Below are 12,941 nucleotides of genomic sequence, written 5' to 3'. Positions count from 1 at the left end.
TGTTTTACAATTGTACCCTTTGTTCTTTTTTTTTCTCAATTTAATTTTCTTCTCAAATGAACATCCCCCTATATATATAAAAAAAAAACTGTTACACCTATTGGAAATAATAGGAGTAATAAGACAACAAATGGCAAAAAATGTTATTATTTTCAAATTCTTTATTATAAAAGTTAACACTCAGTAAATATTCATGTTTAAAATATACATGATAAGTATTAATGAAAAATCATAAGTCATTGAAGACTTCTTTATACACAACGTTAGTTGTTTTATTTGTAGGCTTCCCATCTTTGTCCAGTATTAGCAGTTTAACATCGTCTCTTGTTTTAACTCTTGATAACGCGACATACAACTGACCATGCGTGAAAACCGGTTGTCTCAGGTACAGACCAACTCTAGAAAGTGATTGGCCTTGGCTTTTATTGATAGTCATGGCAAAGCAAACAACCACCGAAAATTGCCTTCTTTGAAATGAAAACGGAATCTTCTTGTCTGAAGGTACTAAACTAATTCTGGGAATATAGGTTCGAGTACCAATATTAGCTCAAGATATTATTTCAGCCTCTATTACACGGTTATAACCTTCAACCTTGTCCCATTGCACAACCATTTTTTTGGTCAATGTTACGTAACAACATGACTGGCACACCAACTTTTAGCACTAACCTGTGATTTGATAAGCCTGAAACTTTAAGACCATTCAGAACATCCGGTGTGTATAATCTTTCTTGTATTGAACTAACATTTTCACTTGCACAAAGACGGTCAGAGCTTAGATACTCTCTTTCTTTACCGGGAAACAACGCTAACAGCCTATCATTAATCTCGTTAACAACCTCATTCTTAGGCGCAAGTATAGCCCTATCACTAAAATAATTAGGACTGCCGAAGTTCTCGAGAATCGAAGGATAAACAAATTCGATCAGGCTGGAAATGGGATCGGAAGTATCATTAATTATAAGATTAGATGGCACTTCAATTGTCGCTTCTCCGTCATTAGGACCACCAACATTTCCCTCTCCTATATCCAAAAGCCACTTAGCAAAACTATTTATTTCCTCAATCTCGGATGGAGATCTTCCAACGGTTAACCTCATATTCCTTGACAACGTTAGCACCTTACATTTACTCCACAAATAAGACGAACTTAATGATGCGTTCACTGTCTCTTGTCTTCCACCATTTCGAACAACTGGAAGGACTTGTCTAAAATCTCCACCAAAAACAATAACCTTACCACCAAATGAGATTTCAGAATTTCTTGAGGTGTCAAAATTGAAAATGTCATTCATTGTCCGGTCCAAGGCTTCAAACGCATGTTTATGGACCATAGGTGCTTCATTCCATATAATAAGTTTGGTCTGATGCAACAATTTAGCGACATCACTATCTGGTTTTATATGACATACCGAATCCTCATTAAGATTCAAAGGAATACGAAATCTGGAGTGTGCAGTCCTGCCGCCTGTCAATAACAGCGATGCAATTCCACTCGAAGCAACATTTAATACAATTTCTCTTTTTTATCGAAGTGCCGCAGACAACGTCTTCCATAAAAAGGTTTTCCCGGTGCCACGATATCCGTAAACAAAAAACATCCCTCCAGTGTTACCATCAACAGATTTCATTATCTCTTCAAACAGCGACCTTTGTTCATCAGTTAACATATTAAACAGATTAAGATATTCCTCTGCGAGACTTAATACGTCGTAAGTACGCTCCTCGTTAATCAGACGATTGTCGAGATCAGATAACGAAGAAGAATCTGGAAAAGGCATTGTTGAGAAGTTCCGTAGCGATGAGCTATTCATAACTAAAAACTTTTCAATTTCCAACAAAGCGTAATTTTTAAGTTCGTCGTCTGGAATTGATAAACCTGTTACATGTTGAAATACAGATACAATGAGTATGAAATTTTATTTAAACAATGTATGAAAAAAACTGAAAAAGTAAAATGGCTTTTCTAAAGTTTTATAATGTACCTTCAACACGATGTAATTTACTGTATCTGTAGATGAAATCATCTGTCATGTATTTCCACGTGCTTTCCCATACGATCTCCGGTCTGGACATAGTGTTGGACAATAGCATCATGCCAAATAAATTTCGGACATAAGAAGCTGTTGTTGTTTCGTTTGCTTCTTTAATTGCTTCGATGTACTCTTTGTCATCATCTAAAAGACCAAGTGCAAAACACGCATCTCTAAATGTATCATGTACATGACCATTAACAGTTTTGATATCGTCATATGACTTAGGTCCTTTGACTTTATTGAGCAGGATTCTTAAAAAATAAGCTTCTCCAAGAGAGGGAGCAACATTATGAATTCTGCCAATTGAGTTACCTTTCTTCCGAGGTTGCCAACAACGGTTTTCAATCTTCCATACATCCATACATACCAAGTTGGAAACTGAACATAAGTTAGTATACACGTCAAATGGTCATCAGGGTCTTTGTTCCGTTCCATCCAAGACAGAAACATAGAAAACTTGACAGATGGCCTGTTAAGAACAGAATTGATGTCTTCGTCTGGTCCAAAGACAACCGGTTGTAGCCCTGGAAGATGGAATGGAAGCCTGATAACAGAAGGATATCTGTAATTTACATCGTAACTAAATATCCTCCATGATGCCTCACATGCTGAGATATACCGACAGTCATAGTACTCTTTAATCTCATCTTTTTCAGGTTGTTCATTCTGATTATCGCTATGCGAAACAACAACTGTTGCTCTATCAGGACCTTTGTTGATATACTTAAACAAATACTTAATTGACCCAGCTTGGTTGCACCACTCAACGTTTATATGTGCCTGATACTTTTTCAATAACTTTTTGTTGTATGGTACAACACTTCTATTATCTAACTCGATCCGGTTCTTGACAACTGTTGCTCCATCATCTCTCCTTCTGTATAATGGGAAACCATTGGCGTCAATTGTGGTAGTATCTTGAAATCTTTTTGGAAAACCTTTTGAACACTGTTTATCAACCATACATGGGCAGTTCATATTAGCATTTCCACACGATCCATGAATCATAAAATCCTTCACAAGCGAATACAACTCTGGGTCCTCATCTCTTTTTGGAATTTCGGCACATATGAACGGATCAACTTGGTCAACAGTGGGAAGTTTAGCTTCAGGTTCCATGAATAAGCACAAATGCGCATGAGGCAAGCCACGTTTTTGAAACTCGAATGTATAAATAACTGCATAATTTTTTTTTAAAAACAATAAATGAAAATGTAACAAATATATTTAAAAAAATAAAAAAAGATTGCATTACATACTTGCTGCTGCTTTTCCTAACATATGGCAATCCTTTAAATCTTTACAAATCGCATCCAACTTCACTTTAAATAACCTTGATAGGATATCAGGCCTATCTTCTGGATTGAGAGTGTTGTCTTTAAGAAACCGTTTTACCTCTGGCCACTTGGGATTGCATGTAATGGTTATAAAAATATCAGGATAACCGAACCATTTACATAAAGCCATCGCATCTAAATAGTTTTGCATCATATATCTAGCTCCACCGGTAAACGAAGAAGGCAATATAAGAGGTGTACCAACATTAGATATATCTTGCTGACCATTATTTCTCAATTTCCGGAGACTTTCATAGGTATCAGATCTTAGATTTTTTTTTGTTGAAAACGTATGTAGTTAAGTCTCTCGCTCTCAATCATCGTATAAGCATCAACCAAAAATTGTTGGAAAAGTCTCCTTGAATTTAGAATCAGCGAAAATTGGTTTAGTCTATATTGAATACGATACGAAAAGAACTCTCTCATCGTACAATTTGGACGCTTCTTGTTGGTTACATCTATCACACCTCTATGAGGGATGTCAACTCTGTAACCATCATCTCCATATGGGAACAGAATTGGGTATTGTAGAGCAAGGTAAGAAGGATGTAATTCACTTATTCATTGAAGAGTCCCTGATTTAGTTTCAACAACAATATCTCTGTTCTCAATTGCGTTTTCAACATCTCCAACAATTAGAGGAGCAACCTCGCCACATGTTGGTAAGTTATACATTCGACCATCCTTGTCCCTTTTCCCAATAAGACGTACCTTAAGACTAAGCTGAGGATCATCATGAAAACAATCTCTAACCATCCTGTAAACTTTAACCAATACATTATCGGAGTCTAACACATACTTGATATGTTGGATCAACTGACGATCAACAGAAGCAGAAGATGATGCAGGTGACTCCTTAGATCGACTGTATTGACACATTGTTTGTCAACGAATTATTAATAATTAATTGAGAAACAATTGAAACAAATTATACTGTACGATACTTACCTAAATATCGATTCTCTGTTTGAAACTTCGTTTTCTGTATCGTATATGTACAGCTGGCAAAACTTTGGTTTATTGGCATTCTCCGGCAACAGACTTCCAATACTATGATAGTTTTCACCGCTAATCCTGTAGCAAAATGGGCATTGCCTCTATTAACAGTCGGATCCACCTTACCACCCATTGAAGTGAATGCGAACATAGAATTATAACGGCGAATGTTTTTCAAAAAAAAATGCTTGCTTTCGTTATCCAAAGATGTAAACAGTTTCTGGTAATTTGGTTGTGCATCTTTATAATCGGGTAGCTCTACTTTGGCATAACCACAACATAAAAAATAACTTGTTTTCCCATTATCGGTTCTGCCTCTCCCGGTTTCTACATCCCATAACTTTGGCATGCATACTTGACACGTAATACACTGGTCACCGTGATCTAAGTAATCTGTAGATTAAAATGGATATAAATTAAATGAAATTAATCGATGTATTTCAATATAAAACAATGATATACAAAATAATGTTGAAAATATATTACTTAAGCGACTACCTGATGAAACACCTTTGTAAGGATCTTGATCTAACGCTGCCTCTGTAGTCAAATCAACCATTGGAATAGGAGATGTAATTCGTGGTCTGCCTAATAACTTAGATTTTCCAGGAGATAGCTTTGGAGACGTTTTGCGTAAAATAGGAGTTGTAGTCGCTGTTGTTATGTTTGGGGAAATTGAAAAGCGACGGATACTGGTTGAAGGTGTTTGGTTGTTTGAAGCAGAAGTGACATCACCTAAATACAATATGACTTTAGAAAGTGGGGTATAGTATTACGTGTAAGTATTAAAAAAAGTATAGAATTACCATTTTGTGTGTTGTAGTGAAAAGATCTTGTATTAGAAGAGGATTGTAAAGTGTTCATATCCATGCATTTGCCTCGTAAGATAGTAGATTTCTTACTATCTAAACTAGTCTTAACCTACCCGCGTTGCGGGCCAGTGGGCATAAAAACGTGCTATCAACGTTGAGGAGATGGGGACGTAAAACCATACTAAGTAACATCAAACAAAGACCAAAACCGGGTAAAGCGTAAAAAAAAACACGAATGTCCAACACAAAGTGACTTATGTGATGTAATACGTAGAAGGAGTCGAATTTATAACGATGTGTATTAGAAAGTGGAGGGGGTAAAAAAAAACTTAAAAGACCAAATGTGACCACCAAATACGAATGAAAAAAAACCTGAGTGGTCAAATGTGACTATCAAACACTGTGCTAAGGGGCTGTTTGGCTAAGCTTATTGGAATGACTTATTTACTTATTTGCTTATTTGAAAAGCAAATAAGTCATAATGGAATGACTTATTTACTTATTCCTCTCACATAATAAGCTAACCCAAACACCTTTTAACTTTTCAATAAGTAAATAAGTCACTAAAATAAGCTTAGCCAAACAGCCCCTAAATAGCAATGAACGACGAACAAATCCGAGAAAAAACATAAAACAAAAACTAATAAAAAAACGAGTTAATTACATAGTTAGTCCCTGTGGTTTGCACAAAATAACATACTTAGGTACTAATAGTTTAAAATCACAATCTAGGGTATTAACTTTTCATTTTGTAACGTTTGGAGGTATTAACGTTATTTTTAGGTTTAAAATCACATTCTATTGGTACCTAAGTATATTAGTTTGTGCAAACCACAGGGACTAACTATGTTAATACCCTATAAGTTAATACCTCCAAACGTTACAAAATGAAAAGTTAATACCCTAGATTGTGATTTTAAACTATTAGTACCTAAGTATGTTATTTTGTGCAAACCACAGGGACTAACTATGTAATTAACTCTAAAAAAACTAAAATTATTTAACCTTTGTGACACAAATTATAAAAACTAAAGTTTTGTTACAAAATGAAAAATCATAATGCCAAAAAAAAAAAAAAAAAGAAGATAAAAATACAAAAAATATACTATTCCTCCGTATGTTATTAAAATTAAAATTGAGAGATTTAATAATAATAATAATAATAATAATAATAATAATAATAATAATAATAATAATAATAATAATAAAGATAAGGATAACAAAATATTTTTTATATAAAATATTAAAACTGAAATTAAGAGATAATAATAATAATAATAATAATAATAATAATAATAATAATAATAATAATAATAATAATAATAATAATAATAATAATAATAATAATAATAAGAAGGATAAGGATAATAAAATATTTTAAATAAAAATAAAAATATGATTATGAAGTTGAAGGAGAAATTGCCACGTGGCATTAACTGTAGTCTTTTATTAATATTTAGATTAGATATCAATTTAATAACAAATCCATGATAATATTAATTTAATAATAAATATACTGTTCATTCTGTTTATGTTTTATCATATATCAATAAAGTATCCTTAATCTCCGTATCTCTTTAGTGTAACTTTGATAACTTTGCGTGAAAACAACTGATTAAAGAACGACGGTATATATATCTTTTTAGACATATATATGTATCAAAATAGTTAAGTATGCAAGTTTAAAAAGTATGAAAAGTTTAACCAAAATAAATAAATAAACCTGGTGAAATAGTAGATGCATCTTGTGAAGTAGTCGAAGTGTGCAACAAAATGGAAGACGAATTAGAAGTCGGCGATTCTTTTGTCTTAGAAACCGGTAACACGTGTGATAAATTTGATCTTTTACTATCCAAATACAATTTTCGTAGCTTACGCCTCTCTCTGCACTCGTCTTGTGTAACTGCCGGAGTTAAAACTGTATTAACATGTAAAACCAAAGAAACGATATAATAGCATTAGTTGTCTAAAAAATAGTAAAACTTAAATCCATTAGTACAAAGAAAACTTTGTTAATATTGTAAGAGTATATAAATATGGTAAGATATTTGATCTATGTAAGTTAGGTAAACAAATAATAACTTAATTGTAAATATTGATACTAATACTAAAAGATCTATATAAATAAATAATAAATAAGAATATATAAAATTAAAAAAATAAACCAAGATGGACACATATGCGGCTAACAATCAATCTGATTGCATGGAATCTTGTGATGAAAACCCTTTTGTGATAGTGAAAGGTCTATCAAATAGTCAAGATTCACTAATTGCTTGTCCATCATACTTCATCTCCTTTATATTGACCATTCAATCAGATGATAATTTCATTTAGTTTCAATAAGGGTTTCAACATTGCTCTCATCTGCATTCCGAATTTGTGCATCATACGGTTCATAAGTCTACCAAAATCAGGTAAAAAAATTCCTTTTTTTCAATGTTAATGTTCATCTGCCATGTCTTACTAATACCAAAATCAGATTTTTTCAATGAAAATGAAAATCTGTAAACAGTAACCTAAATGTAACTTGTTTCGTTCACAGATTTACCTTCAGTCAGTTAGGTAACATACATAATGTTCTTAGTGTATTTACTGCATACATGTTTTCGGGTATGAAAAAAAGAGATTTAAGTAGTGATTTGAATACACTGACATGATCGAAGACGTTAAGTATACGATGCACACCAGGTGTTCACACAAATGACTGTAAAAAAATGTTGTAATTAACGAAAGAATCATTATGTTAAAGTAAAAAAAACAAATAATAATGAGGTGTTTTATACAATTAGGTTGTAAAGTTAAGTTGTTTTCGTCTATCCATTTATTGGGTAAGATAAAATGCAACAACAAAGTTTGTTAGTCTTACTTTTTTGTTTTTAAAATGTGTGTAGTAAATGAAAGATAGTCAAGTAACATCAACATGAATTACCAAAATTTAACATATGTATGTTTGTAATTCCTTTAAACAACAACAAAAACATGCATTATATTATGTGAGTCTATATTTTATTTAAAATGGGTGAACCTTTTATATGTTTGTTAGAATGGCTGGAGCTGAAAACGATGTTGTGGTCATATCGGATTCTGAAGACTCTTCGGCTGAATCAGAGGAGTTTGATGATGATGAAACTGGTCCGCTGATATTCATTGTGCCATACACCAAACGCTTTGTAAGTTCGGACAAAATTATATGTTAATAAGCGTCTAATATGTTTACATAATTTTGTTAAGTTTTGTTTTTTTTTTTAAATATTTGACGTCATTAATGGAAATTATTACTATGTTTTGTAACTTATAGCGCATACCAGTTGCCGTAGCACGGATGACAGAAATTGACGAAACCTTGAAAGTTAAGATCACCAACAAGCAGAATGTGGAGACAAAACATGATGTTAGGGCGGAGCCAAATAAAAACAGTATCAAGTACGTTGTCAAAGGATGGGCGAAATGGCTTAAAGATAACAACATAAAAGAAGGTGATTATTGCAAGTTTCAGTACTAACATCACAATAATCCAATAAGTATTACCTGTGGAGTTGTTTATATGAACTTCATTATTGGACGTACATGAAGATCTACGCTTGCATTTTCTTGAAGTGGCTATCATTGTAATAAAGAAAAATGAATTACATTCTAATTAAAATTATTATTATATATAAACAAATAAACAATGTGAAAGATAAATAAAAAATCACAACCTGAAGTGTTTTCCTGGTTTGATTGATTTCCGAAAATATTGGAATCATGCTTTGACCGTTTATACATTGCGGAATAAGTTTTTGGAATAAGAAAGTAATCGTTTGTTCAAACTGGCTTACAATACCCTTGTAGTGAAAGGGATGTAGTGGTTGAACTAAAAACTACAAATGATATGAAATGAGATGAAGAGATTTATATGCTGTAAATTTTGTTTTTAAGGAAACATTAGTAATGTAAACATTTAAGTATATTCATTATGATATTTAATGATTAATTTCTTAATATTTGGAAAGTCAACACTTTAAATAATATTTTTGAAATTAAATTAAAAAAATCAAAAAAAATTACTATATATAAATGACTTTCCAAAACTCAAACTTTAATATAAATATTATGCTTAGTATTTACCAAATATAAATTTGGTTTATATGGCAACATTCCAACATTAGAACTTTAATATAAATATTATGCTTATTTTATTTTTTTTATTTTTTTAATAATGGAAATAGGTTAAGAATTTATATCAAACTTTAATATTCTAAGAATGTTATTAAGACATACCACAATATAGTGATTAATAATATCATCTTCAATTGATATAACAATAGAAAACCACAATAAACATAAAACATAATACATAGTCGTTAATAAAGTAAGATCATGTCATAGCATAGAAAAAAAACACAACATAAATTAAAAACCAATACACAAACATACGAAAAATCTGATTAATAATGTCATCTCTTATTAATATAAAGTTAACGAAGATAAACTACACAACATAGTGGGTCAAAAACCAACATCAAGTCTGCCCATAAAATGTTCTGAATATGATTAAAAAGAAATAAACATAGAAAAGTTTTGTAAAATACGGAGATGACTATTATATTCGGCACACTACTTTTCAATCTTTGGCTTCAAAAGCCCAGCATTCACATTCGAATCTTCATCTTTATCACCGAAACTCTTACGGGGTTTAGTTGACGACTACGAAGAACATAAGTCGACATCATAGACGGCATCCAAATTACGCTTAAGTTGATTCTCAACCATAACGTCCGCAGAACAGTTCATCTCAGCTCCAGAGGGTGTGCTAAAGATGCTTTTGATCACATTAGACACCGGAGTGTCTTCATCACCAGTACGGGATACAGAATCCTGTAAATAAAAACTAAAAAGTTAAAAAAAATTGATAAAATAAGGTGAATGAAAAAATATTGAACCAATAGTCAATTCATTAATTTGTAAGACATACCTTAATATCAAAGTTAACATTTTCATTTGAATCAGACAGAACAGCATCTAAATGTTCATCATCAGCAGGCTGTATTTATCTCATATATTTCAATAAACATTGTAACGTGGTATAAGTTTTTATAACAAAAAAGTACAACTAACGTATAGAAGGTATGTCGAACCTGGAAGTCATCAAAATGCCTATCAAGCTCAGGGATGATTGCAGGATTCTCAGTCAAATTCGAGACCGAGTAACCATCTGATTTGTTTTTTATGTTAAAGGAAGCTATGGTTATCTTAAACGCAAACCGCCGATTTAACAATGCATTCAGCTCCTTGGGAAAGTTACCATCGCTGGCTAACTGTTGGATAAACATTAACATTGTCATATTGCATAACTTCGAGACATAATTTATAAAGATACCAGTTTGAAATATAAACATTAAACTGTATAAAGGAAGTAACGAAATCTTATTACGACGATATAACTTACCTCAATGTTTTTATCCAAAAGCTGGTTTGCGTTAACCTTTAACAGTTTAAGAACTTCACGTTCAAACAACGTCAAAGTGACAATCCCGGTACAATCCTGAACACGAATTTGAACTTTTATCCTGTCAAAATTTTAAATAGCATTTTGTTAACAACCATGTAACATGTTTAGGACAATAAATGAATCAAGTAAATTAACCTCGGAACAGACACAACGGTCCTTTTATTACAACGATCAGTCTGACATTCCAAGACAGTTCCTTCATCATGCCTTCACTTCCATCTTGCTTTTCCTTGAAAATTGTGTTGTACAGAACCTTTCTGTTGCAACTCTTACATGCATTGTAAAACCATGACTCTTCTGAAGCAAAGCTCTTAATTGTTCCAAGGATAATAACGAACTTTTGTTGTATACATATATGATAATTTAGAACATTCTGAAAGAAAAAAAATAATACGTATGAAAAATAAAACAATAAATTATTGTAACCATACTTCGGAGATTTTGCTTAATGCTCCAATTGTACTAAAGGAACCATCAGATAGATATTCCTCAGTCGTTGACTTGATAGCAGAAGAACTCAATCCAGAATAACCGGAAGACGTTGAAACAGTAAGCTGAGCAAGGAAACTGTACAGGAAAAATAATGAATGTTACAAAAGTAATACATACTCAAAAGATATTATAAAAAAAGGTAATAAAATTACAAACCTTTTCTTGAAATCCAAAATCTCTTTTACCTCAGAGTTTATGAAGACTCGAGTTACATTATACAAATTGGAGACAAACATATTACCTGTTTAATTATAGCAACATGTAAATAAAATGACAACTTGAATAAATAGCAATATGTAGTTGAATGAAAAGTGAGAGTGTCGGTATAGAATATACCTCCCCAAAATCTGTACTTCCCAAACTGAACAACGACCACAACATTCTTTTCATCCTTATTGTTCTTCTCAAAATCTAAAATCTGATCAGCATAACAACCCCATAACGTCACGTAAATCTGATGGTGTCTACAAAATAAAATTTAAATACGTAAGTTGGTAGTTGTCAAAAATATATAAAATGGGAGAAATATATAAGTAAAAGAAGGTATATATATATAAGAATGTACTGCAAATCTTCCAAAATAAAGGTAATCTTCTTCTCGTCTTTGTCGTTATTATGATCACTTTTATCCTCTGATGGAAGACACTTAACCACAAAACCAATAATATCTAAAGAATACAGAATAATGAAATTAATACTACATAAAATATATAATATTAAATTGATAAAATTGAAGAAAAATTTTAAAAATAAAGTACCAATCGGGCTTTTGAAAGACTTGCTATCATCATGAGGGTCATCCACAACAGAATCAAATGGAGAAAAATCAAATCCCCATTCAGCACCAACAGACTCGTTGCATTCTTGTACAGTAGTGTTGTCATTTAGATTGATCTTCAACGAACTATGAACATATTTAACTTTTTGACGATTTTCACCCATTGAAGGGTTACGAATAGTTTAACATTGATTTTCTTTCAGCAAATGCTCATAACCAGTAGTGTTTTTTTGTAAAACAAATGCCTGCATTTTGGTGCCCTGAAAAAAAAAAACGTTTTATAATTAATTATAAACAGAAACACATTAATTTTATATTCAAAAAAACGTATGCATTGGCCTAAAAAACCTCCTGGTCCATGAATATCATGTCGTAGCAATAAATCTTCCTAGGATTGTTGAAGGTAGGTCTTGTCCATAGCCGGACTATGCGGATTCTGATAGTGTAATCATCAACATTAAGATCAACATTATTAAGAAGTGTTATAGCAGCCTGTTCCATCTCTACAATTAATAAAAAGAATTAACATAGGTTACTTGATGATGATATACAACAATCTTTGAAGAAAAGTACATGAAAAACATCGTATGTTAACTGAGGAATAAAATAACTATATGAATTACAATGAAACTCACAAAACTCATACCAGAAGATATGTATATCGAAATATACAAAGTCAGTAGATGTGATGTGTATGAAACATAACAAATGAGACTTATTTATAAAAGAAAGTGATCACATAATTATGGTAGCGATATTTTTGATTTTAATTATAATTGTCAACCTTTACTAAAATATAAAAAATAGATTAATCTAAATTATTATGAATAATCAGTTTCCATAATTATCGGTTTGAAATTGCAAAGTAAGGAAGAAATTTTGAATTTGCAACCTATTAAGTGACAGTTGACTTTCTATAATTAAAAAGAATATAAATAGGTTATTTATGTTAAATCTTATATAAAAAGCTTATAATGTAACAGGTTAAAACTATAA

The 12,941-nt window shown here is 31.7% G+C and overlaps 3 protein-coding genes across 3 annotated transcripts; 1 reads left to right on the top strand and 2 right to left on the bottom strand.

Annotated features, from left to right (window-relative positions):
- Positions 1-1,526: 1,526 nt before the first annotated feature.
- On the bottom strand, positions 1,527-3,503 carry LOC110880745. Its single transcript, XM_022129206.1, has 4 exons — positions 3,296-3,503; positions 2,323-3,214; positions 1,986-2,206; positions 1,527-1,879 (listed from the first exon to the last, which is right to left on the bottom strand). Exons 1-4 carry the CDS (start codon positions 3,501-3,503, stop codon positions 1,527-1,529), a joined length of 1,674 nt encoding a protein of 557 aa, XP_021984898.1.
- Positions 3,504-7,515: 4,012 nt separating this feature from the next.
- On the top strand, positions 7,516-8,881 carry LOC110880911. The gene is made up of 3 exons (XM_022129338.2): positions 7,516-7,598; positions 8,228-8,354; positions 8,483-8,881. The coding sequence occupies exons 2-3, from the start codon at positions 8,229-8,231 to the stop codon at positions 8,684-8,686; spliced, it is 330 nt and encodes a 109-aa protein (XP_021985030.1). The 5' UTR covers positions 7,516-7,598; position 8,228; the 3' UTR covers positions 8,687-8,881.
- Positions 8,882-9,870: 989 nt separating this feature from the next.
- Positions 9,871-12,109, bottom strand: LOC110880748 (replication protein A 70 kDa DNA-binding subunit B-like). The gene is made up of 10 exons (XM_022129207.1): positions 11,926-12,109; positions 11,733-11,835; positions 11,504-11,631; positions 11,324-11,408; positions 11,107-11,242; positions 10,857-11,048; positions 10,613-10,708; positions 10,302-10,481; positions 10,139-10,207; positions 9,871-10,041 (listed from the first exon to the last, which is right to left on the bottom strand). Exons 1-10 carry the CDS (start codon positions 12,107-12,109, stop codon positions 9,871-9,873), a joined length of 1,344 nt encoding a protein of 447 aa, XP_021984899.1.
- Positions 12,110-12,941: the final 832 nt, after the last annotated feature.

Source organism: Helianthus annuus, chromosome 10, assembly GCF_002127325.2.
Source record: "Helianthus annuus cultivar XRQ/B chromosome 10, HanXRQr2.0-SUNRISE, whole genome shotgun sequence".
In the NCBI taxonomy this organism is placed as follows: Eukaryota; Viridiplantae; Streptophyta; class Magnoliopsida; order Asterales; family Asteraceae; genus Helianthus; species Helianthus annuus.
This window is presented reverse-complemented; position numbering and strand designations above follow the sequence as displayed.

Coding starts and splice junctions, on each gene's coding strand:
- LOC110880745 (XM_022129206.1), bottom strand. CDS start 3,503: ATGGCTTTATGTAAATGGTTCGGTTATCCTGATATTTTTATAACCATT. Junction 3,215..3,295: donor GTTAGGAAAAGCAGCAGCAA/GTATGTAATGCA, acceptor AAAATTATGCAG/TTATTTATACATTCGAGTTT. Junction 1,880..1,985: donor TAAATTACATCGTGTTGAAG/GTACATTATAAA, acceptor AACATGTAACAG/GTTTATCAATTCCAGACGAC.
- LOC110880911 (XM_022129338.2), top strand. CDS start 8,229: ATGGCTGGAGCTGAAAACGATGTTGTGGTCATATCGGATTCTGAAGAC. Junction 8,355..8,482: donor TGCCATACACCAAACGCTTT/GTAAGTTCGGAC, acceptor TGTAACTTATAG/CGCATACCAGTTGCCGTAGC.
- LOC110880748 (XM_022129207.1), bottom strand. CDS start 12,109: ATGGGTGAAAATCGTCAAAAAGTTAAATATGTTCATAGTTCGTTGAAG. Junction 11,632..11,732: donor TTTATTTTGGAAGATTTGCA/GTACATTCTTAT, acceptor TTTATTTTGTAG/ACACCATCAGATTTACGTGA. Junction 11,409..11,503: donor GAAGTACAGATTTTGGGGAG/GTATATTCTATA, acceptor ATAATTAAACAG/GTAATATGTTTGTCTCCAAT.